Source organism: Ailuropoda melanoleuca, chromosome 1 (assembly GCF_002007445.2).
Source record: "Ailuropoda melanoleuca isolate Jingjing chromosome 1, ASM200744v2, whole genome shotgun sequence".
Lineage (NCBI taxonomy): Eukaryota > Metazoa > Chordata > Mammalia > Carnivora > Ursidae > Ailuropoda > Ailuropoda melanoleuca.
In genome coordinates, this window is record NC_048218.1 from 99,426,267 (window position 1) to 99,453,425 (window position 27,159).

Sequence of the window (27,159 nt, forward strand, 5' to 3'; positions counted from 1 at the left end):
TTAACCATTAGGGAGATGCAAATTAAAACTACAAGAAGACACTACCATCCACCTATCAGGATGGCTTTAAAAAAACCTGGCAACACCAAGTAGTGGTGAGGATGCAGAGTAACTGACATGTTCATATGTGGAAAGTAAAATGGCACAAACCACTTCAGGAAAACAGTTTGGCAAATTTTTAAATATGACACTAATACAATCACTTCAAGGACACACAAAAAAGGGGAGAATGTTTTTATTTTCATGTTTTTAAAGTCTTGACACAGAAGAGGTAAACACAAACCACAAGTGAAAATTTTAACTAACTATGCAGACGGAACAGGAGCCACTATATAAAGTTCAGGCCTTTATCCATAACTTCAGAATTAGGGAGTCTAATCTTAAAAAAAGGAAAATGCTCCATTCAGCACTTCTCGGTTTCCTTATGTAGTGGCATACCTAGAGTTTATGAATTAGCTTTTAGTTCTGGCATGCTTATTAAGTCTGATCTTGCTTATAAAATTGGATCTTAAAACTTCACTCTCAAGACACTTTAAAACTCAAGCCAATGTTTTTCATTCAAGGACGTCGAAGGCATTCCTTTTTTAAGTCTGATTCATGGTTTTATAAAGCATAAAGATCATTTTTATGATTTCATCATCTATATGCTGGATCCTAATATTCTTTTTGATGGTGATATATTCAATGACAGAAACTTATATAAAGAAAACTCTTTCTCAATTTGTAAACCAAAATTTCAAAAGCAAAAATGCTTAAAGTGATGGGAAGACATTTTTATGACACAAGCAAGCTACTGCTCTAAGCTGCTGGCATAAGCAAAAATAACGAAAGTACAAATTGTTATTTAACCTTTAAATAGTCTATGTTTGCTACAAATTCACAAATACTTTAAATATTTTTTCTTCTGCGATGAAAATTAAGATAACCCCAATTTAACAGCTTTCGAAGACGTTAACATTATGAATAAAATAGATTACCCTCCCCCAAATGTCCAGTAATAAACTGAACCCCGATTTACCTGTCTCAATGACATAAAAATGATCTTAAGTGGATCAAAGTGCATAACAAGTTAAATATTAAAAATGATTCTTCGTATGTTCTTTTACTAAAGCAATCAATGCAAAAAGAATGTAAAAAGCTTGTTTTACACTTGAAGATTTAGGTAACCTCCAAGTCATCACAGCTTTTGAGATTTCAAATCCAGCACTACAGTGTGCGAAAATACTAGGGACTCCTAAAAAGGCAAACTCAAAAAATTCCACACATAAAATGGCCTAAATATCATTAATAATTACATTCTCCATAATCTTCTATCCAAAAACTTCAAAGCTATCAATCTCTTTCAGTGCTCTGAATGAGCAATTAAAATAGTCCTATTTATTCAAGTTTAAAACTAAATCTCTCCTTTCTCAATGTGGAAGCATAGGCAGAATAGACAATAAAAGTTATTTCATCCAACATTCTGAGCCGACAGATAAGGAAATCATCTACAACACAATCTTATTGTGTCATCATCGATTCACCTTCTTCACCAGTTGCATCTTGGGAAATGTGGAGGTCTTCAAGCATCTCTGCCAGACTAATTCGAGGTGCTCCTTCCTCATCTGTGTCACTTTCCACAGGAATGGTTGCATCTAAAAAAAAAACACAAGGAGGATTTCAACTAAATACAAATATGGAAGTATGCAAAATGCCTGCTCCCACCATCGTTACTATTATTTAACCATATTATATCTGCAGTTCTTGTATCATATCTAGCACTGGCATTTACAGTCACTAAATGAATGAACTACATAAATGTATCAATATCCATTAGTATAGGAATCAGGAACTTGAGGGATCATAGGATACAAATGATATGAAATGCGGTAAAACAACATTTTAATAAGTCTTACTGTTCTGCAAGTATTTTTGTTTTTTGTAAATGTTTAGTCAAGTTTTAAAAACAAACAGAAGTCATTTATGGAAAGAAAGTTTAAGATAACAAAATACTTATACGGGTGGTAATGCATCTACACAAAAGCGAAAGATAAAACTTATTTCAAACACTCCTAAAACACTAACCTCTATAAATGTTTACATTTTTTCTAATTGCCTCATCTTCTTCAAGATCTTCAAGGAAATCTTGGTATTGCCTACAGAAAGACACAGAAACATTTAAATATTTCATCTTGACCAACAAAGTATGAAGTTATGTTTTCTTCACTTTCAGCACTATAAGATAAATGTGTTCCAAGTATTAAAATCTTTAAAAATAATATCTGAAGGTCAAATATGGATATTAATTAAATACTGACAAGTTTTTAAAAATCTTTTCTTTCAAAATTACATGACTAAAAAAAATACACACTTGAATATAAGGTGATATTAAATTTAAGACAACGAGAAAACATCCTACTTTACCAACCCCCTCCAAAGTCTTGTGGCCAAGTTAAAATACATACACTTTCAAGACTATAGTTAAAATAAATACGTACTTACAATATCTACTTAATTTAACATTATGTATTTACAAATACTTATTTTAAATTACTTTATGAGATTGTATTTTGGAAACATTACTATTTCCCACTCACATTTTATGATACAATTTTATTTAAACTCTTCATTTTTTTAGGTATCAGTGCCTTCACCATCATTAAGGCCACTTTTGAATTGTCCAACATACTTTTCTAGAACACAACATCTTCATTTCTCTTTAAGTTGTTTGAAAAATAGTGTATTTCATATCAATGGGCTATTTTCTTCTTATCCCAAGTCACAAGTACTCACTTAATATTTGTGATATCCACAAGGTACTCAAGGTACTTATTTTAGCTTTTCAAATGCACTGTTTATAATAATGCTGCAATTCTCAGGCCAAAACCCAGGAAATAATAATTAAATGTTAAGTATCATTATATCCTCTTATACTGACTTAATTAACACAGTATCCTCTTACACTGATTCAAGTAACATAATAAGAATATAAAACTATTATTGAATGCAACAATCTTTCACATTTACTCTTATGATTCTAATAAACTTATATTAGAATTTAACAGGCTTTTTTCAGAAGAAACATTCTTTCTCTAAAACTCAACACTGTAAAGATTATTTTCAACTGCAATTATACTCAAACCTGAAAAATCTGAATAACGGTTTTAATTCTAAGTGCTTTAACTGAACAATCAGTGATGACTATATATAAAAACTATACAGATTTATTATAAGGATTTCCTTTGAGACAATATATAAAGGTTTAAAGTAGGACCTTTCATCATCCGTATCCATGTTTTCTCTATCTCTTGCAAGCTCCTTCAGTTTCCAGTTTCTACGACGCTGACGTTTGGTACGGTCATAATTCTTCTTGATTAATACCTAAAAGTAACAGAAATATTTGCAAAGTTACAAAAAACGGGAATGAAGAGGCCTCAAAGTCCAATCAAGTTAAAAAATGAAAGATTCTGAGCAAGCCAGAAAGTCATCTGACTGATGACAGTGGTTACATCTTAGGAAAAAAAGGAGGGATCAAGAAGCAGTGTTAAGAGAATTTTCAGTATTTTTCTCCATGTACTTATTAATATTTTATGAAAATGCATTCTGCCATTATTTTCATAACCGTTAAAATTTAATAACTGAAAGCTTCCAGTGACTGAAAATTAAATTGCTTTTTTATACCAAAACTTCACATTTCTAGTGTCTTTTTTTTTTTTTTAAAGATTTAACTTATTTGAGAGAGCAAGAGAGAGGGAGAGAGTGCGAGTAAATGAGCTTTGGTGGGGGGGAGGGGCAAAAGGAGAGGGGGAAAAGAGACTCCCCACTGTGTGCAGAGCCCGATGTGGGGCTCAATCCCAGGACCCCAAGACCATGACGTGAGCCGAAGGCAGCCACTTAACCGACCGAGCCACCCGGGCACCCCTCTCATGTCTTTCTTTATACCAAAGTTCAATTCTCAGCTACCATTCACATAATCATCCTGAAATATTACCACAGGCAGACATTTTCCCTCCCTTTTATTACCACTAATAAGCAGTTATAGAACTATATTTATCTTTTACAAATATATGTCCTAGGACAGTTTAAAAAACTGTGTAATAATTTTACACAATACAAAATCTTGTACGACTATCTTGATCTCCTCTTATGACTGTTAGACTTTTATCTAAACTATGCCTCTATTTCCTAATTTGCTAATTAATAAAAGCACTACTGGGTGGTGAGAAGGGGAGTCCTTCTTATACCATGACTTCGTTTTTGCCCACATCTAAAGAGATGAGTGAAGTTTAAGCAAGCAGGAATTAGGGTCTTTCACATTCACTCTTGCTTATGACTCTAATAAACTCATGTTAGAATTTAACAGGCTTTTTTCAGAAGAAACATTCTTTCTCTAAAACTCAACTACTATAAAGATTATTTTCAACTGCAATTGTATTCAAACCTGAAAAATCTGAGAAATGGTTTTAATTCTAAATGCTTTAACTGAACAATGTATGAAATAAGCTGAGCCTAGAAGAATGAACCTAAATTAAGTTCTAGTGGTCATCATTTTTCGCTGCAAATTTATTTTTGCTCTACAGATGGTATCAAGCATTTTGAGAGAGAATGGAAATTCAATTATAAGGGCAACGAAAAAAATAAATCTTGGATTTTCTCCACAAAGACACAAGATTAAATATGAAGACTTTCGCCATTGTACCTCAGCTACAATTTCAAAAGAACCTCTAAATTGATTTGTTATTTTCATAAATGTGAACTTGTGCATCTTACCCATAAGAGTTATTATATTAATCCTCTTTAACACAGGAGAAAAGGAAAAATCTAAAGCCTTACCACATCTGGGACTCTATCTGAGTTCATTTTGTTGACATACTCATCATTTAAGTTACAGTTGGCCAAATCAAACCTGAAATAAAAATAATTAAACACTTAATAAGAAAAACATTTATTCTTTCCACATTACTTCTTATTTAATGGATGTTCCCCTGAAAGTTCTAGGATTAACATTTAATGTGCTTTCCCACATTAAAAGTTTTCCAGTTTACTATACAATGAACATGCATCCTGGTAAAGATAACAACACACTCTTATCTCCAAGTTTTACCATCACTGTCCATCTTACCATATACTTGTAAAAAATCAACACAGACATATATCAGTGTAACATTAGAATTCAGTTAGAAGGTTCCATTTAATTCAATTACTCAAAATCTTGGATTAAATGATTCTTTAAGACGATGGCCAAAATGGAGTAACTAGGAGCTTTTGTCCAATCTAGTTTAATTAGCTATCAATAAAGTGAACTGTAAAGCTCCTAAGAACTCTTAAAATCTACTAAAGATGGAATACACATCTTTAGTAGTATTTCAGATAGCTTTGCTGGCTCCCAAAGAAAATTTGCAATGCTAATTGCCAGTTTAAAATAACGTAAAATAATACAAACCCCAATACCAGGTCTCCAGGATTTAGAAGATGTCCCAAATGAGTGCGACAAAAATACTGTTTATCTGTATTCATTTCAGAAGTTTTCTGTACCCAGACTTCCCCGAGGGTATGCTTGACAGGAAAGAAAATGCACTCTTCAATAATCCAAGCATAACTCAAAATGCATCTCACAGAAACTATATACAATATTGACTTCGGTTTTCTAATTTTCATCTTAAAGACAGCAACTGTTTTATTTTCCAGATCTCTCAAACACTCAAAATTAACAAATTACTGTATTGAGTGCAAAAAGAGACTCAATAAGGAATACATAAAATAAATCTTTATTAAGATTTTATTTAAGACTTTTTAACACATTAACAGCATCATCTAAAAACAGACACATGCAGAATTTTCAAAACAAATGTTTTCACAGGGAGATAGGCAATACAGACTAAGCAAAAAGAGTAACTGAAAAATCTTAACTCCAGAAAATACCCTAACCACCCCTTGTTTTACACACAGTGTTCAAAAAAAAACCAAGGTTCAGCAATCTAGCAATCCCAGTGGCACTACTACTACTAGAGAACCCAAATCTTTATGAATAATCAATCTTTTGGACATATGCTATTTGAAGTATAATCCTTTTGTCTTTAACATCTGTTGTAGAAACATCTCAAGTTTGATTTTTTTTTTTTTAAGTAGGCTCCATGTAGGGCGTGGAGCCCAATGCAGGGCTTGAACTCACGACCCTGAGATCAAAACCTGAGCTGAGATCAAGAGTTGGACATTGAACCAACTGAGCCACCCAGGTGCCCCCCAAGTTTGACATTTTAAATTAGAAAACCATTAAAGTCCCTTTCCAACATAGGATTTTACAAGCAATTGTAACTGACAGTTCAAATTTCCAGGCTGAATTAAATATAGCACTTGCCAATACTCTTCACTAACAAATAGACGTAAGTAAAATGGGATCAAAAACAAAATACTAAGAGTTATAGACTGGGGAATTAAGGAATTTCAAAGAGATGAAAAGAGAGGGCGAAACTGAAATAAATGACAGTTGCCACATTTAGGAAAGAACTGAAAAAAAAAAGTGAATTACCAGTTTCTTCAAAACTAAACCTATCTCACCAAATAATACCACAAACATGGTCCTTGGTATTTACCTACCCAAAGGAGTTGAAAGCTCATGTCTCTACAAAAACTGAAAACACAAGGATATTTATAGCAACTTTACTCATAATTGCCAAAACTTGGAAGCAACCAAGATGTCCTTTGCTAGGTGAATGGACAAACTGTGGTAAATCCACACAATGAAATGTTATTTGGCACTTACAGATTATATGATTCTAACTATGTAACATTCTGCAAAACTATAGAGACAGTTAAAAGATCAGTGATTCACACAGGTTAGGAGAGGAAGGAATGAACAGGCAGAGCACAGAGGATTTTTAGCGTGCTGAAAATACCCTGTATGATGCTATAATGAAGGACACGTCCTTCTACATTTGTCCAAACCCAAAGAATGTACACTTCTAAGAGTGGAACATAATGTAAACTGTGGACTTTGGGGGATTATCAGGTGTCCATGTAGATTCATCAGTTTTAACAAATGTACCACTCTGATGGGTGGGGACTGATAATGAAGAAGGCTATGGCATGTGTGGAGGCAAGGGGTATATGGGAAATCTCTTACCTCCTCTTAATTTTGCAATTAACCTAAAATTACTCTTTAAAAGTACAGGTTGTTAAAAACAAAACAAAACAGTTTTTTTGTTTTTTTTTTTAACGGCAAAGGAGTGCCCACTGGCTAAATTTGGACACTCTGATTGTCCCAAAGGGAAGACGGAAGACAGGCAACCTAATAACAAAGGGAAAAAAAATCCTAATATTACAATGAAGAGATCTGGCTATCAGTGAAACAGCAAAACATTACTATCACTTGACATATCATAAAAAGCACGGAGTGACCCTTTGAAATGTTCTGGCTAAACATAACCTAAGTTTAAGCAAGTCTTTTAGATCCACTTTCATTTAAAAGAAATACAAGAAATTAAGAAGAAAGATAAATAACATCATGAGAAAACAATAAGAGATCCATAAGATTAATGCCCCAATTGCCCTAGGAAGTTGATATAAAGGGAAAAAAAAAAAAAAAAGAGGGAATGGGGCCATGAAGTGAAAGATTTAAGAGGTATAACATTCACAATTAATATATGTTCCCCAACTGGATTCTAGTTTGAACAAACCATAAAAGGCATTTTGGGACAAAGGAGGAAATCTGAATATAAACTAAGTTTACACGAATGATAATACTTTGATTATGCAGAAAAACATTCCTATGTTTTAGAGATGCATACTGAAGTATTCAGTAATTAGTGATAATATATACTTAAATTCAAAATGTTTGAAAATTTTTAAAGTCAAAAAAGGTTTGCTTATCATTTGGTCTTCCTATACAAATGTAAAGCTAAGAAATGTTTTTTCACAATAAACATTTTTTAAAATGTTTCTAACATTAGGGCCGCCTGGGTGGCACAGTGGTTAAGCATCTGCCTTCAGCTCAGGGCATGATCCCGGCATTCCGGGATCGAGTCCCATATAGGGCTCCTCCACTGGGAACCTGCTTCTTCCTCTCCCACTCCCCCTTCTTGTGTTCCCTCTCTCGCTGGCTGTCTCTATCTCTGTCGAATAAATAAATAAAATCTTAAAAAAAAAAAGTTTCTAACATTAAAGAGAAAAACTTAGCAGATAGTGTAAGTCTAATAAATTTCACCACAATGACCACATGTTAAAAACAAATAACATACAAACATGGAAAGCATTTGTAACCTAATGAGGTGTTAGCTTTATGTGGAATCACATTCTGGAATTACTAACAAACTAAAAAACACAGAAATACAAAAGAGGGACCAAAACAGTTAAGCTGGGGGGAAAGAAAAAGATGGGCAGGATGGAACTTACCTTTTTTGATATCATTCCAGCACCTGCACTGCGTTTTAGATCTCGGACTACGCTGCATTCCATCACAATAAACTCCTCTAGCTGTTTGGGATGGCATAAACTATTGAAAGGGTGACTCCAGAAAGTGCTTCCATCAATATCTGCAACTAAGTATAAACACAAAACATCAAGAAATGAAGTATTCCAAAAGTCATCAAATGTATTAGGAAGAAGCTGATATATATGAACTGGGAAACATGAGGTCAAGAGACCACAGTGCCAACCCCCTAGAATCACCATTTATTCTTATAAATCAAACCCACACTTCTCAAAGCACAAAAAAAATTTCAGGTGTCAATAATAACTTAAGTAGTTACTATCAACAGAACCCCACAGAGCTAAGTGCCTTTAAAATAAGATCAGGGTGCCTGGATGACTCAGTTGGCTAAGCGCCCAACTGTTGATCTCAGCTCAGGTCTTGATCTCAAGGTCATGAGTTCAACTCCTGTGTTGGGCTCCTTAAAAAAAATAATAATAAGTAAGATCAGATCCACTCAGTTATATAGTTGTTTCATGTGCCAGCACTTTAGAAAGATTACCAGTCATCTTAGCTCTTAATAGGAAACGAAGTTCTACCAGACAGATATTCATCCCAATACTGCAAAAAGACCTTTGACTTATGAATTGTAATCAACAAGGATAATAAATGACTTCCTAAAAAATATAAACTTGATTTTTTTTAATAGGAAACTTACATTATAGGAAATACATGAAAAAGATCAAGAAGCAGGAGATGCACCTATCAATATGAGATCCTCTGTAAAAAAGTTTTATAAAGGGAATGTTAAAAATTATGTGTAATAATGATAAAACTAGTTAAAATTCATATTTAACCTAAATGTTTTACTGCATTGTAAGTGAAATGTTCCAAACTTTAAATAGTTGCTACACACTAAACCTGGCAATGAACTTAAATAATTATTCACAAAAATTAAACGAGGTGAATAAGTCAATTTCAGTAAAAATAAATGGACTAAAACTAGCAAATTTTTTAATGGTCACAGAATTGTTTCTTCAAATAAAAAATACAAGGCTTACTTATCCAAAGTTTTAAAAACGCCAATGGTTTGTAAGAATTAAACAGCAGTAAAAATCTTGACTAGTTTTTCATAACAATATTACTGAGAATATTTGATAAAATTAGCAATATAAATTTTTACAGCTTGCTGGACAAACTGTCAAGGCAAATATTTCCTAAAACTTACCTTGTAGAGTATTTGGATCTATGAGATGGATGGCACTGGTTACTCGAATACACACACAAATCTGGTTCATATTTCCCAGGCTTTGTGCCAGTTTTGGAGACAGACAGACAACGTTATCCTAGGCATAAGAACTAACATTTAGAGTGAAGCAAATCCTAAATAACTGTCTCCAATAAACACTCATCAATATAAACTTGATCCAAGCGCATGTGCCCAAACCAAAACATTGTTAATTCTATTTATTAACAAAGGGCCTAAAGAAAAAAAAATCACATCTTAACAGAAAATAAGCTATTCCTTCTAAAGATGGGAATATCTGCCTTAATAAAAATGCTTTAAAAGTATTTTTCCAGATCTTATTCACCAAAGTATTAAGTTTAATTCAATTTTATTGAAGTGTGAATGCTTACTGCTCTATGTTAATACAGCATACATTCTAAACAAAGTATTATAAACATTAGGAGGAGAGTGATTTTCTAAATCTACCTGTGACTCCTTTCACTTTCCCTAAAAAATAAATTTCAGAGGAGCCACATGTTTCTCTTTCATGGCTACCTGCACCAATACGTAATCCAAAATGTAATGCCCCAAAAGCACGTATGTCAATGTGTATATTAGGAGATACTGCCAGCAGTGTAGTTACCTGTTTCTAAACTGTATTAAAATACAAAAAAGATCCAGGTTATATTTTAAGCTGTATTTATTCGCAATCACAGGCTCCTCCACTGAAGCGGCATTCTGTGCATCTATCTCTAACAGCACCTAGTCCAGTACTTCGTTTTTCACTTAGGAACAGTCTCAATAGATTAATGAAAATACTCTCACATTTTGCATTTATTTAGTTACTTGCATGAATCACTCCAAGCACTTAACCCATGGCCTAAAAATGGCAACACGCCTAGATTCACACTTCCAGGCTTTGTACCAGGAAAATGTCCACTGTTTTAAACTAGGGGTCTGCAAAATATGACCCTCAGGCTAAATTTGGTCCACTACCATTTCTGTAAATAAAGTTGTGCTGGAACATAGCCTTGGCTATTCATTTACCTATTATCTATGGCTACTTATGTACAACAACAGCAGAGCTGAAGAGTTAAAAAATAGACTATATGGCCTGAAAGCAAAAACATTCACTATCTGACCCTTTAGAGAAAAAGTTTGCTAACACTGCTTTCTTGTTTGTTTGTTTTTTAAACTAGGTTCCGTGCTCCCAATGTGGGGCTTGAACTCATGACCCTGAGATCAAGAGTCGCATGCTCTACCAACTGAGCCAGCCAGGTTCCCCTGCTGACCCTGTTTTAAAGCTATCATTTTATTCGTGTTACTATACACTGCACCATAAATTAGTGATAGTATCTTCAAAGCTTTAGAGTCACAGACCTAGGCACAAATCCTGGCTTCTTCATTTTGTAATTATGTAACTTTGGACAATTCCTCTAACTCCGCAAGCTTCAATATTCTCACGTTCAAAATGATGAAATGATTTACCCCAGTATAATGAGACATGAAGTGAAACATACTCAATACTTAGATACCAACTTTATATGGAATGCTCACAATAAATCATGGCACTTATCATTATTAGTAGATATTGACATATAAGTTCCTGTATGGTAGAGACTCCTTAATATGCTGCCTTCTATACAGTAGATCCTCAGTAAATTTGTTGCATTTTAATTCATTTATATTTTTGAAGCAGGGTTTTACCTTAACATAAAGAAATGAAATGATAATCTACATTTTAAGTGCTATTCAGATTATTTTTAAATGACAAAAATGATTCTACGACTTCATTTCCACAATACTGTTTAATTTCTTCATGCCAAAACCCATTTTACACACATTCTACAAAGTGGTTCACTGATACTTTATTTTAATGTCATTTCCTGTATTCAAACTTTTCATGTGAAAGGTAAGGCAATTTATAATTTTAAGCATGATTATTTTTTAACATCTTTTTAGTATGGCTGAATATGTCAGAAAAGAATCCTTTAAGGAAGTTATTCTAAATTTTTAACCAATCCCAGAAGGAAATCAGGAGCTAATAATTACATATAAACCAATTAATTACTTGTACTCTTTTACAGACATGGATTAATTAAATGAGAAAAGGTACCTTGCATATTGGAACAATTTCCACAGAAAAAGTGCTTTTGTAATTGTATGTGTTACTATGGATATCCTGAGAGATCAATCTCTGTGAGGCTTTTTGTCTGTTAAGAAAAAAGTTTATAGTAATAAAAAGACAAAGGTTCCTACTTATTGTAGCCTAGGGAGTATCAATTTTTATCAAATCAAATGATCACTACCCAAGGTCTGAAACAGCTTTCTGATGCCTGCTATGACAAAGCCTAATTTCATCCACTTACATTTCAAAACCTTCACCACTCCAACTGCATCCTACCTCTTTTCAATTTTATCCACTCAAAACCTCTAAAACATGCACTTTGCTCAGACAATGCAGTCTATATATAGCATCCATCCATGTCCACCAGAAGTCTTTGTTCACACTAATCTCACCTTTCACTATAAACTCTACCTTTGAAAATTTCCAATTTTAGGAAATTTCTTCTTCTTCCATGAAGTTTCTCCCCAAAGCCCTCTACCCCCATCTTTCTTTTGTCTTATTTAAATACATTCAATCAAAGGTTTAGCATTATAGTACTTACCACAGGGTGAGGTCTAGCTCCCCAAAGAGATGCTTACAAACTCTTTGGCTAGTAATTCCCATAAAGTGGCTAATCCAATAGATGTTTATTAATTATGTAAATATTCCTACTACAATTTTAAATTTTTTAACATAGGAAATGTAGTCTAAGCCTGAAGAATGGACATGATCTACATTCATTCCCAGCTCCTTGGACTTAAACACATTTAGGTTCAGAACATACCTACAGGGAACTGTACACTGAAGAAATTCTACCATTTTCTGAGCATGCTGTTTTGAGGAATAATAGAAATCCAGACCATCTTCAAAAAGAAAAAGAAAAGCCACATGAAAATAATTCTGCAAAATAAGATTTTCCTCTACTAGCATGACTATATCACAAATTAAATGTATAGTAAACGATCAAACTATTAGAAAACATGAAAAATATACCAATTAAGACTCAACAAAAAGACAAATCAGACAAAAAATAACAAAAGAAAACAAGATTCACAATTTTAATTTCAGACAAAAATAAAATTCAAGGTCAAAGGGGGAGAGAAACGGGCACCTGGGTGGCTCAGTCGGTTAAACATCCGACTCTTGATCTCAGCTCAGGTCTTGGTCTTGGAGCTGTGGGTTCAAGCCCCACACTGGGCTCCACACTAGGCATGGAGCCTACTTAAAGAAAAAGGTGGGGGGGGGGAGAAAAACTACACAGGAGAAGTATATTTTATATAATCATCTCCCTAGAAGATAGTAGGAATGCACCTAATAACACAGCACTGAAATGTAGAAAACAAAACTATTAAAAAGAAAAAAGAAATTAATAAATGCTAACACATGCACCATCACTGTGGGAGGCTAGTATGAGACTATCAAAAACAAAATGACTAAAAGGGTATTGCTAAGCGAAATAAGTCAATCAGAGAAAGACGATTATCATATGATTTCACTCGTATGTGGAATTTAAGAAACAAAACAGAGGATCATAGGGGAAGGTAGGGAAAAATAAAATGAGACGAAATCAGAGAGGAAACAAACCATAAGACACTCTTAACTACAGGAAACAAACTGAGGGTTGCTGGAGGGGAGGTGGGTGGGGGGATGGGGTAACTGGGTGATGGGCATTAAGAAGGGCATGTGATGTAATGAGCACGGGGTGTTACATGCAACTGATGAATCACTGAACTCTACCACTAAAACTAATAATATACTATATGTTAATTGAATTTAAATAAAATAAAATAAAAAAAGAAAACAAAAACAAAATGACCAAACTGACTAAAAATAGGAAGGATACATAGAATCTGAATAACTCTCACGGTTGATTTAACTGAGATTATAGAACACAGTCCCAAGAATACATATTATTTTTAAAAATTCATAAAATATTCATAGAACAGGGGCGCCTGGGTGGCACAGTGGTTAAGCGTCTGCCTTCGGCTCAGGGCGTGATCCCGGCGTTATGGGATCGAGCCCCACATCAGGCTCCTCTGCTGTGAGCCTGCTTCTTCCTCTCCCACTCCCCCTGCTTGTGTTCCCTCTCTCACTGGCTGTCTCTATCTCTGTCAAATAAATAAATAAAATTTAAAAAAAAATATTCATAGAACAATCATGTACAAAGATTTAATTTCAATAAATTCTAAACAGTATAAATTATTAGACAGTATTATCTGATCACACTGCAGTACCATTAAAAATCAGATAATTAAAAACACACCTACTTGCTAGGAAATGCTTATAGAAATACTCTTCCAAACAACCTAGCTAACTAGGAAACTAAAATAACTCAGAATAGCCAAAACAATTCCAAAGATGAACAAATCTGCTGGGAACTTAATCTGATAACTTTAGTCAAGACAGCGTGGTACTAGCATAAGATAGCTATAGGGATCTCTGGAACAAACCTGAAAACCCAGAAGTAAACTCGGATATTTACAGTCAACAGATCTCTGACAAGAGGATCCAAAGAATTTACTGAGGAAAGTATAGCCTTTTCATTGGGAAAACAGGATATCCACATGGAAAAAGATGAATTTAGACACTTATCTCACACCATGCACAAAAATTAACACCAAAAGGGTTAGACCTAAATTTAAGAGCTAAAACTATAAAATATTTGAAGAAACACAGGAGAAAATCTTTGTGATACTGATTAAACACGAGTTCATAAACATGACAAGGAAGCATAATGGATAAAAGAAAAAAACTTACATACCGGGCTTCAAAATTTTAAACTTTTGCAATTCAAATGACGTCACACTTCCTGACTTCAAAATACAAAGCTACCATAATCAAACCAGTTTGGTAATGATATAAAGACAGTCCTAATAACCAATGGAAGAGAAAAGAGAACCCAGAAGCCAATCCACACATCTAGGGTCAACTGATCTCCAGCTGCTAAAAATACACTCTGGGGAAAAGAAAGTCTCTTCAACAAATGGTTTTGGGAAAACTGGATATCCACATGCAAAAGAATGAAACTGGACCTTTGTTTTACACCATTCACAGAAATCACCTCAAAATGGATTAAAGAATCAAATGCAAGACCTGAAACTACAAAAACGCCAGAAGAAAACAGACAGGGAAAAGCTTCATGACACTGGTCTTGGCAATGATTTCACCAATATGACATCAAAAGCATAGGCAACAAAAACAAACAACTGGGATTACATCAAACTAAAAAGTTTCTGCACAGCAAAAGAAACATCAACACTGTGAAAAGGAAACCTACAAAAAGGGAGAATATATTTGCAAACGATATATACCTGATAAGGAGTTAATCCCCAAAATGTATTAGGAACTCCTACAACTCGACAGGAAAAAAAAACCTAATAACCTGACTAGTTAAAATGTTTTAATTTTAAAAATGGGCAGAGGAACTATATAGGCATTTCTCCAAGTAAAACATATAAATGGCCAACAAGTATATGAAAAATGCTCCAGGTCATAATTATCAGGCAAATGCAAATCAAAACTACAATGAGGTAGCACTTCATACTCATTAGGATGGCTATTATTAAAACAACAACAGAAAACAAGTACTGATGAGGTTCCAGAATCCATGTTCTTATTCACTATCAACCAAAACTTGCAAAAAAATTAATAAGGGTGTACATATTATAAAGTATAATTTACATACTATGGTAGATGCAGTGAGACAAAACAAACCAGAAGTGAGTCATGTGTATGAAGGAATTTTGTGTATGTAAGAAAGGAGATATTTCAAATCAGTGGGAAAGGACAGAATAACCTAGGAAAAACTCCAACAGGTAAGGTTAAAAATCTAAACGTAATTTAGTTTTAAAAATATAAGGGGATGCCTGGGTGGCTCAGTCGGTTCATCTGCCTTTGGCCCAGGTCATGATCCCAGGGTCCTGGGATCGAGTCCCACACAGGGCTCTCTGCTATGCAGAGCCTGCTTCTCCCTCTGCCTGCCACTCACCCTGCTTGTGCTCTCTCTCTTTCTCTGGCAAATAAATAAAATCTTTAAAAAAAAGATAATGGTGGGAGTATAGAAAGGTTTCCTATGTAAGACACAAAAGTTATAAGCCAAGAATAAAAATTTTAAATGATAAAAGGCATGTGACAATGCAAGAAGTTATCTGCTCCCTTAGGCTCACACTCAAATACATGCTAGCTCTCTAAACATACATATGTAACACACACACACACACGTAAAGAGACTGATATCCAGAGTAAGACAAAATAAATGAGGAAAAAATAGACATATGAAAAACAGTTCACGTTAAGACATGAACATAAATGGCTAATACATATATAAAAATGTTAACCCTCATTAGTAATCAAGGAAATGCAAATTAAAACAAGATACCATTATTTTCTCTAATAGAACAGCAAAAATCATAAAGGCCAATACAATTTTACAGTGTTGGCAAGTGTTTGGGAAAAAATGAAAACTCCTGCAAGTTTGGGGCTATACACCGGTACTATTTCGAAAGACAATCTAACAGTACATATAAAAATTTAACAATTGCATACTCCTGTCTGGTCAATTCTTAAACTCAATCCTAAAGAAAAAACACAAATATGCACAAACATAAGGACAGTTAATATGGTGCCATCTGTAGCAGCAAAAAATGGAATATCTTATAAGCCAATTAACAGGATATACCTAAATAATTAAATATACACGAATAAATACACCCCCCCACACACCACACAGGGTGGTTAAAAATAATGAAATGGGACCACATTCAATGACATGGCAAGGCTTCCAAATACATTAAGACGGCAGGTCACAGAATATTACAGAATGATTAAACATATGAGAGGAAATCAATGCCATCACAATTTACATACGGAGTATTATAGGGGCGCCTGAGTGGCTCAGTCGGTTAAGTGTCCAACACCTGATTTTGGCTAAGGTCATGATCTCAGGGTTGTGAGACTGAGTCCCACATCTGGCTCCACATTGGACATGAAGCCTGCTTAAGATTCTCTCTCTCTCTCTCCCTCTGCCCCCTCCCCACAAAAAAGAGTACAGATTATATTATCTTGTTTTAAGGGGCTACCTCTGGGGATAACAAATGGACAAAAGGGAAGAAGAGGTCTTTCATTCACATATACATCTATGTGTGAATTTTTACATTACTATTTTTAAAAACAAAGTTACAAATAAACCACAAACAAACAAAAAATTCATTTAAATCAAACCAAGAACTGGTGGGGGAATTAAAAAGATTAACTCCTCTGGATGAAAAAAAAGGCTGTTAAACTTGCAATATTTTTGGTTTTGAATATGACTGCAGAAGTATGCCCCAGGACGTATCTAAGTCTTTTGCTACAAAAAAATCCTTTGAGTACATTTCTGCCATGGTGATGAAAAAGAATAATACTGGTTTGCTTTCTTCGCTACAATATTTGGATCTGCTTATCCCTGAAAGAGTTACTCAAAATAGAGTTACTCAGAACAAAGGTGTATTTTTGCCTGGTGGCTAGCCACAGGTAGCCAGGCACTATGTTAAATAGGAAGCAAGGTTTCTTACCCACAGTAAGTATTTATTAATTTGTGTTTCACCAATTTAGGGGCGCCTGGGTGGCGCCTGGGTGGCTTAGTCAGTTGAGCACCTGCCTTTGGCTCAGGTCATGTTCTCAGGGTCCTAGGATGGAGCACCACAGGGCTCCCTGCTCAGCAGGGAATCTGCTTCTCCCTCTCCTTCTGCCCCTCTGTGCACTCGTGCTCGCTCTCTCAAATAAATAAATAAAAATTTTTTAAAAAAAATAAATAAAATAAATTGTGCTTCACTGATTTAGACTATTAACCTTATGTCTACTGGTAAGACATTTAGCTCAGATACAAAGCTTAAAAGATTTTCTCCAGGCAACATCACTACATACATCTCCCCCCATTTAAGGACCCAAGACCACACATCTAAGTACTTTCCCAAGACATACAAGATATGAGTAACAGATCAATTAGTAACAGTGGAACTCCCAGTTTTAAAATGAGGAGTATGATGTAAGAATTTGGTCATCCCTTAAAGAACAGGTATCTCTAAACCCACACTTTAAGAGACTAGGAAAACAACGTATATAGCTGTTCACCAGTAGCAAGCACCATCTTAACCTTTAAGAGTCTGCTTAAGAACATTTATGTTTTCTACAATCAATTAGAGAAATATTCATCCATCATCTAGTATGCATACTACATCAACAGTAAGTACTAAGAACACACTCTAAGGAACCTTCATGAAATCACGCAAAAAATTTTGAATTCCACCTTCAAGAAATCTAACTATATCATTTGTATATCAAAACCAAAAATATGACAAAAGAACTTAGAGCTCTCAATAATTTTCTTCCAATCAGAAACTGATCTCTGCATGAAACAAGTTTTCAATGAATTTTCCACCACAGCACTTCACATTGTATTAATGAAGTTACTGGTTTACCCATCTGGTAGCTACTTAGTGTAAATTTAAATTAAAACAAAAAAATTAAGAATTTAGTTCCTCATTGCACTAGACACATTTCAAGTATTCAATACCCATATAAGGCTAGTGGCTACCATATTGGACAGTGCAGATAAAGAACTAAGATTTTTTTCTTCCTAACAGAAGAAACTGTTCTTTTGGACAGTACTATTCTAGATATTATCAATAAAGATAAGACTTATGTTAGATGAAATAATTCCGACACCAATTCAAACGTTTTTATATTTCAACTCACCATGAATCTCTTTGATACGAAGTGTATTCTGATGCATTCCATATTTTAAAATCAACTGTTCCAGATAGTAGAAAGTTTTTTTGTGCAAAGTCTAAATATAAATGTATTATTAGATTAATAGATGAAATGTAAAAAAGAAAAAAAAGAAGACATCTATAGGTATAGCACACTGATTTTTAAAACAAAAATAATCTTTAAAGATTATGTAAAACATGATAGTGACCTATTTTTCAAAGTGAATGTTCCAGAAACCTAGACTACCGCTGGTGCCTAAAGGATTTGAAAAGAAGGGAGAGGAGGAGGTTTTACTAACTGCTTATAACGGACAAAGATGAAACACAAGATGAAGGATTCACTCATCCTCTCTCTCTCAACACCTTTTGCCTCACTTGAACCACAGCCTTCCAGAAATCCTTAGCTTCTACTCTGTGGCAATCTCCGCACATCTGAGGCTGAACAACATAATCCACCACAAACACTTGCTGAAGGATAGCGCCATTCATCACCTGAAGGGGGGAAAGAAAAATCACACTCCTTCCTTCTTTACTTTCTGTTTAGTAACAAATATTTTTCTTAAAATAATATTTAGTAACTTTAATACTTAAAGTTAGTATTTAACTTAAAGTCTTTTTCCATGAATGCTTTGAGGACATCCACAATAAATCAATTAAACTAAAAGTCATAAAAATAAGTAAGCCTATTTCAAGAAAAAGATAAGTTTAATTTGTAGGATTAAATTAACATTTCATATTTACCTTTAGTTAAAGTGGCTGTGAAGACAGTCTGAAGAATTTATATATCTATATACGTGTGTACGTATAAAAAAAATTAAGACAAAGAAAACTCTCAAAAAAGAAGACATTCCTTAATTTAATTGTTTCCAAACACAGCCAATCATCAGAAATAACCTGGGCAGCTTTTAAACATAGATTCCTGGGTGTCACATCCAGATGGATCCAATCTGATTCACTTACCATGACTTACAATGATGGTCAGCCAAGTCTGAGAAACACTGTCTTAGCTCACACTTTTACCGCAATCTTTTTTCTAATAAAAATAACTGAAAAGATTACCTTACCCACTAATCATGAGCAATGGCTGTTCTTATTAATGACCTGATCATCTGGCAGATGACCGAAAAAAAAACCCAGAAAGGTTAAAATTAAGAGTATAATCTTTTCCTTTTAAGCTGTTCAAACCGTAAGATAACAATATCCCCTCACTTTCACTACCTACACTTCAGACATGCTGAGAAAACTGTATACAGCTTACCTCTTTCTGAATGGTCAGTTTAACTTTAAGTCTCTTAGAATGGGGCTCGGTCCAAACAAAACCTGCATCTACAAGCCGTACCTTCAAAAGAACACAAACAAAAAGAAATGTAAGTTCCCACCTGAGAAAAAAGATGAAAGGACAACTCACTAACAAATACATTTCATAAGCTTAAGGAATCTGTGATTAGCATCACTACTCAACACCACCAGTAAAAAAAATTACCAACAGAGGTATGGCAACAAAAAGAGCAATGAAAGGACCACCTAAGGACTACATTAATGCAACTGGTATAACTTAAGCAAAAATTGAAATATTTGCATAGAAAAAAATGCTTTTCCCTTAAAAAGTATACTTTTTTAAAAATGGAAATTATACTTTTTAGAAGAAAGCAAAGATCTGTTGATTCATCATCTACTAGAAATCTCATAAACAAAAGTTTCTGCTTGGATTATTCTATCTATATTAAGCACATGGCTTAAAAAATTAGAGGGCGTCTCCTGCTGAACACTGAATCCACAATGGTAACATACTGCTGTATCAGCAGAGGCCAGAAAAGTTTGCTACATGTGAAGAACTCAATGTAGCTTAATATAACTAAAATACTTTTCCCCTCCCCAGTTTACCCTAACCATACAGCTATGCTCTGTCTCTGGTCTAACACTTGTTTTCTCTACCATAATTCTCCCCAGATTTCTGCACAGCTCCCTCCCATACTGCCTTTAATGTTTACTCGAATATCACCTTATCAGTGAGGCCTTACCTAACCACTCTATTCACTTATTTTATTTGAGTATAATTGACATATAATGCTAACCACTCTATTATTTTTTTTAAAGATTCTATTTATCTATTTGACAGAGAGAGAGACAGCCAGCAAGAGAGGGGACACAAGCGGGGGAGTAGGAGAGGAAGAAGCAGCCTTCCCGCTGGGCGGGGAGCCAGATGTGGGGCTCCATCCCAGATCCCTGGGATCACGCCCTGAACGGTAGGCAGACACTTAACGACGGAGCCACCCAGGTGCCCCAAACCACTCTACTTTAAATTGCAACTCTTCCCTATGCAGTTCTTATCCCCTTCCTGGTTTTTCCTTCCACAGAATTTAGACGTTTTAACATATTGTATAATACACCTACTTCACACCATCCCCTCAACTAGAGTAAGTTACCTAAGACAAACATTTTTGTTTGTCATTCACTGCTATATCCCTGACACCAAAAGCAAACTGACACAGAGTTGACACTTAATCAACACTGCTGAAAGAACTAATGAATTATTAAGACTCAGCAGACATTTGACAAAAGCCTGAAAGCCAGAAGTATGAAATTGAGACAAAGTTACACAAAAACTGACTCTGGAGACAAATTAGGGAGCAGAAGGAATGCCACTACTAGGTATTTACCCACAAAAACAAAAACACTAACTTGAAAAGATATATGTACTCATATGTTCACTGCAGCATGATTTACCATAGCCAAGATATGGTTAATAGATGAATGGATAAAGAAGATGTGGTGTATAGATAGATATTTTTTCTATATATAGAAAATGGAATATTGCGCAGCCATAAAAAGGATAAGAGTTTGCCATCTGCAACATGGATGGACCTAGAGTATATTGAGCTAAGTGAGATAAGTCAGACTGAGAAAGACAAATACCATATGGTATCACTCATATGTGGAATCTAAAAAACAAATGAATAAACAAACATAAGGCAGAGTAAGACCTATAAATACAGAGAATTGATGACTGCCAGAGGGAAGGAGGCTGGAGGATGGGTAAAATGGGTAAAGGGAGTGGGAAACACAGCTTCCAATTATGGAATGAATAAGTCACAGGGATAAAAGGTACAGCACAGGTAATACGGTCAGTGACATCATAATAGCATCGTATGATAAAAGATGGCAGCTACTCTTGTACGCACAGCACAACGTATAAAGATGTCAACTCACTATGCTGTATGCCTGAAACTAATGAAATACTGTGCGTCAACTATACTCAAATGAAGAAAAATTTCAAAGAAAAATTAAAAAGAAAAAATTTTTTAAAAAGAACCGAAAGCATCAAAAACATTAAGACTATGGTAAAGACTCTGGAGCATAAAAATATCACTGCTGGGACAAAAAAAATCAATACAGAGACCAGAACATAAGTAAATCACCAAGAACACCGAAAAAAAGACAAAAAGATTATAAACAATATAAGGGGAAAAAGACAAAGTTTTAAGCCAGTAGGGCCAACATAGACTTTCCAGGGGAAAAAAAAGAAAAAAGAAAAGAAAGGGAAAAATTTCAAAGAACTATTACATGACATTTTATGAGAGCTTAAAAGAGAATCTGAAGACTTTCAAACCAAGAGTCGATTTCAACTAAAAACATATCTGGCGGAAGCGAGTCAGTTATAAAGTTTAAAACAAAGACAACTGAAAGTGTTATGCAGAGAGGTAAACGGGGCTACAATTCTATTTGTTTTTTAGAGACATGAATGCACTGACTCTAAGTAACAGGCACAAACATTTTCTTTCTAGAGTAATACTGAAAATAAAAAGAAACTGAATACCATAGCCCTAATACTATATAACCTTCTAAATTATGTTTAGCGATGGTTTTATATATTTTCAGGAAAAAGCTTATGGCACATCAGAGGTTCTCGATAAATAATGAAAAAATGATTCTACATTAAATCTTTTAAAGCAAAAAGATTTTTATTTCCATAAAAAATACATATATATAACTTTAAAAATGAACACAGTTTTGTAGTAGGATGCTTACCAACATTTAAGTTATTTTTGGGAAACCTACTCATACAGGATCTTCTGAAAATAAGAGATTAAAATATAAAAACAAAAACACATACCTACAAAAACTGATTTTAACTGACTGACCTACCTTACTCAGAGGGGCTTTGATTTTTTTCAAACACAAAGCAAGAAGTTCCCTGGATTCTAATGCACACTGTATCCAAGTTGCAGGTGGCTGGAAATATCTGAGGGAAAAAAAAAAAACCTACTGAAACCCAGCATTTCTCAGGAAAAACAAAAATTTCAATGTGAATCTGCAGCTATAACACTGATTATTAATGAGACAATAATTCCCAAGGTTGATATGAAGCATCTAACCCAAATATATTTAATAGTTTCAGAAAACTTTCAATTAGATCAGTAGCTTTAGTCTGAAAAGTGAAATCTTAAGTGTATCTGAGAAAGCCAACCTGATATAATCTATTAAAGAGGTCTTATTACTTCAAACACTAGAATTCTAGTGAGGTCTGACAAAATGCCCAAGAGCTCCCTGAAGCTATACTTTCAAAAACAGGTAAGACATCATCTTAAAATCACATTAAAATAGTTTATAATAAAGATCTAAAATGCTTGAGCACTGATTTCTCACACACAAAAAAGGTAAATTAGTACCTCATTCTACGTACCAACAGTGTCAGACTATTCATCTACTTCAAGTCCCTTCCAAGATTTTAAATTGTAAAACTTGTTTTTAAATCTTACATAAAACTTAATTAAATTAAAATTTCAATTCCTGGGCACATGCTTTATAAGATTTTTAGTCCAGCCTGCTCAAGATTTAGGACAGTGCTGGGGTACCTGGGTGGTTTAGTCAGTTAAGCATGTGTCTTCAGCTCAGGTCATGATCCCAGGACCATGTCCCATGTCTGGCTCCCCGCTCAGCGCGAAGCCTGCTTCTCCTCCCCCTCTGCCGCTCCCCCTGCTTGTGCTTTCTCTCTCGCTCTGTCAAATAAATAAAATCGTTATTTTCTTTTAATTTTATTTATTTTTGAGAGAGAGAAAAGGCCGCAGTTTAACCGACTGAGCCACCCAGGTGCCCCTAAATAAAATCTTTAAAAAAGGACTTAGAACAGTGCCAAGCACATAGTAAGTGCTCAATAAATGTTTGTTAAATATGTAATACTTCTAAATATATTATATGTGTGCTTATTTTTGCTATACTTGTTAAGTGAAAGTTCTAATTATCAATTTTATTTATTAGATTTTATTTTTACGTAATCTCTACACCCAACGTGGGGCTTGAAACCACAACCCCAAGATCCAGAGTCAAAAGCTACCTCCTGAGCCCGCCAGGCACCTGATTTTCACTTTGAAAGGTTCATTCAAAAACCTTATATAGGTTCCTTTATTATAAGCATGTTTTTGGAGTCAGAAAGGACTTCCTCTATCATCTAATAAAACGCTTTCATTCTGATGAGGAAATTAAGCCTTAGAAAGGTTAATTAGCAGAGTTTCAAAAAACTAGTCTATGAGAAATCCAAGACGAACTAGGTCTCCCGATTCTTTGTCCAGTGCTCTTTCACTCCACCATGCTTTTAAGACCAACTATCTGTAACTGATCAAACCTCATACTTGCCAAACTTGCAAACTGTAAACTCCCTAAAATAGTAAAGCTTCATGTGTTTGTATATATGTACATTTTAAGTATTTTTCTGGAAAGATAGTTTTCAAATTCCCAAAGGGATTCATGAACCAACCCCCCAACCCCCCAAAAAAGTTAAGAACTTCTGGAGTCCTAACTCATTTAGGAAATCACAGGCAATTAACTTTATATGGGCAGCGTCACTAGGCAGTTTCATGTTAATAGCTAACTATAATCATTTTGTTACACTGGCATTTTACTAGATTTTTAAAACACCTTGCCAAATTACTTAAAACGTTAAAACTTCAGAAGCTTTTTATCATACCTAGCTTCTGGTGACGAAATAAAAAAAACCCTCATGATAATAACAATATTATGTCCTTAGTAATTTGCTTTCACTTACCCTTACGAACATCAGCTCGTATCTATTAACCACATACATCAAACTTATTAAAAGCAGATTCAAATACCTTTACATTAACTTTACCAGATGAGCAGGGCAAACTAGAAATGTACACTACAAAACTGAAAATCCTAAAGTCTTTAGCGACACCAACATAAATAACAATTATATCTCAACTATATGGCTTTATTCTATGTACCCTGGTGTCATCTCAGCATATCCCGGTGGCTTTGCTATATATAAATCTCAACTTTAAGTAGAATAAAATAGTACTGCACCATACCTTTGACATTGCTTGCAGAAAGATACAGACACCTGTTTCGGAATGCCTTGGCTGATGTCTACTTTACTTCGCAAACAGGCCACACAAATATTGGCAGGATTTGGACTAATTGGGACACCACACTCACAGCACAAGCTTAAATACATAAGGTTTCAAATTAGATTTCATAAATGCACTGGTTATCAAACAAACAAAAGCCTTCAGGTTAGGCCATATCTCTGCATTAAAAAAAAAAAAAAAAAAAACCCTGGCAAAGTAATCTTCAAAGATGCTGTAGATAAAGTGTCACCTTGGAAAACTAAGGCAAAACAAAAACAAAAACAAGAATGACTATAATTCCAAAAATCCTCAAAGTATGGTGTTGTTCAAAGGGTCTAGAGAGTCTAACAGATTTCTAATAGTAATTATCAGACAGCTTTATAGTCCAAAGACATTTTTTTAAGGTGCCAGTATAGGACTGCCAAAATGCAAACATTTAACCAGAGCAGAAAATTTTTCAAAGGATGGAAAGAGTATCATGTCTAGTGATTCAGTATAATGGACTGGTGTCATAAGTCTAGGTGTACTGGGGACAGGAAATGTTTAGCAACCACTGTTGTTGTCCCAAAAAAATGTTCCATAATCTATGATGTTCAGTAAGGTAGCCACCAGGCACATGTGGCTACTGAGGACCTGAAACGTGGCTAGTGTGTTTGAAAAACTTAATATTCAGTTTTATTTCATTTTGGTTTCTTTAAATTTAAATAGCCACATATGGCTAACGGCTATCACATGGACAGCGCCAATCAAGAACATATAGGAAATATTTTAACACTCTTACAGCAAGTATGTACTACAACAAACTTTCCAACTAAAAATGAATTTGATTGTCTCAGGAAATAAAGCTTTCCACTTCTCCCACTTAAGACAAAGGATTCCCCTCTAAAAAAAAAAGAAAAAAAAAGCTTTCCCCACAGGCAATGAGTTTCAAAGACTCACTTTAGTATCTTTAAATATCTTTAAATTTAAAGCGAATGGGGGAAAGGGATACGACTCACATGTGTCCAGGGGTGCGGTCGGTGGATTCTGTCATATACTCCATTTTTCTGCATACGCTGATTTTAAGAGAGAGAATGAACTGTGGGACTTAAGTCATTTGCCTATTCAGCCCTATACAAATCTTCCTTCTCCTCTTAATAAGGTAGCCAAGCCTCGTAAAGCAGCAAATAACAACTAATTCCACGTGGCAACTCCAAGAAGTAACCTCCTTTAATACCAGAACCCAGGGAATTCCGGAGTTTTCCATACGTAAGGGCCGTGGGCCACTAAACCCGGCCGCTGAACGCCGCCATCACCTCGGCGCCAACCCCTACGGGCCCAAGCAGGGGTCTGAAAGGGCCGGGGCCGCCACCCTCACCCTCACGTCTGCAGCGACCAGGCCTCGGACCCGCGCTGCAAAAACCGCCGGCGGTGTCCCTGCGCCGCGGGCCACCCACCCCGCCTCCGCACCCAGCCGTTGGGACCTCACGCAGGCTCCCAGACGGCGGCGCACACGCGGCACGCACGCGGCCTGAGGCCTGCCCCAACTGGGGGAATCCGCCCTACTCTCTCCTCGGGGACCCCGCGCGACAGCAAGCCGGATCTCGGCCCCAGAACCTACTTAGCTAGTCTGGAACGCACCCAGATTTGCGGGAAAACTGCCACAGAACAGCCCCTATCGCCCGCTTAGCACCTACCACAGCCTGTTCCAATACAGCGAAGATCTCGCGAGAGAAGAGCTCGAAATCCCGCGGTCCGAGAGCTGGGAGTTAAAGGGGCGGCTACGGGGCGGAGGAAGAGGGCACGGCAAAGGCGAGCGGTGGGGGTGGGGTGGGGCTTAGAGGCAGGGCAAGTGGGAAGGAGTGGGGAGAGAAGGCGTGGCTTCCCTCGTGCCCTGGTGCCTGAGACTTGTACTGACTTTCCGACTCTTCTATTGGGTTATTTTCCTTCCCAATTTTCCCTGGCCAGAGTTCACTCCAAGCTAACCTCGCCCATGTGTATAAATCACTTTTCAGATATCCCGATTGGGAGCTTGCTTGCTTCTTGGTTAAATGATTATATAAAAGTTATCTGTAAACAGTACCACACACAAAACACAAAGAAATTAAACTCCATCAGAGGCAGTGTCTTTGTCTCCTTTGTTCCCATCATATGCCTAATGCCTACTACATGGTAACTACTCAAATGCCTATTTGTTGAAGAGATGAAAGGAAGAAAGATAAGACCCAATTATTTGTGAAGTCTGTTATTTTTAGTCCACTAATTGTTAAAATGGGCTTCCCTTGGTGCATTTAATATTTCCTTATGACTTTATACCTTGATCTTAGAACAACACAGACCATGTG

The 27,159-nt window shown here is 35.4% G+C and overlaps 1 protein-coding gene across 3 annotated transcripts; it reads right to left on the bottom strand.

Moving 5' to 3' along the window:
* Nucleotides 1-219: 219 nt before the first annotated feature.
* NMD3 (NMD3 ribosome export adaptor) lies at nt 220-26,613 on the bottom strand. Of its 3 annotated transcripts, none has more exons than XM_034663561.1 (16): nt 26,512-26,613; nt 25,834-25,890; nt 24,797-24,931; nt 22,617-22,713; nt 19,729-19,809; nt 18,834-18,962; nt 18,457-18,547; nt 12,506-12,584; nt 11,731-11,827; nt 9,615-9,732; nt 8,371-8,516; nt 5,423-5,535; nt 4,813-4,885; nt 3,254-3,360; nt 2,065-2,135; nt 220-1,634 (listed from the first exon to the last, which is right to left on the bottom strand). In XM_034663561.1, exons 2-16 carry the CDS (start codon nt 25,875-25,877, stop codon nt 1,501-1,503), a joined length of 1,515 nt encoding a protein of 504 aa, XP_034519452.1. In that variant the 5' UTR covers nt 25,878-25,890; nt 26,512-26,613; the 3' UTR covers nt 220-1,500. The 3 variants fall into 3 exon arrangements, with proteins under 3 accessions (XP_034519452.1, XP_002931087.1, XP_019649357.1); XM_002931041.4 differs by having other exon boundaries at nt 26,436-26,512; XM_019793798.2 differs by lacking the exon at nt 26,512-26,613 and adding an exon at nt 26,456-26,502.
* Between the last annotated feature and the right edge of the window lie 546 nt (nt 26,614-27,159).

Coding starts and splice junctions, on each gene's coding strand:
- NMD3 (XM_034663561.1), bottom strand. CDS start 25,877: ATGGAGTATATGACAGAATCCACCGACCGCACCCCTGGACACAT. Junction 18,963..19,728: donor AACTGACCATTCAGAAAGAG/GTAAGCTGTATA, acceptor TCCCCCCTTCAG/GTGATGAATGGCGCTATCCT. Junction 12,585..18,456: donor TCGTATCAAAGAGATTCATG/GTGAGTTGAAAT, acceptor TTCTTTTTGAAG/ATGGTCTGGATTTCTATTAT.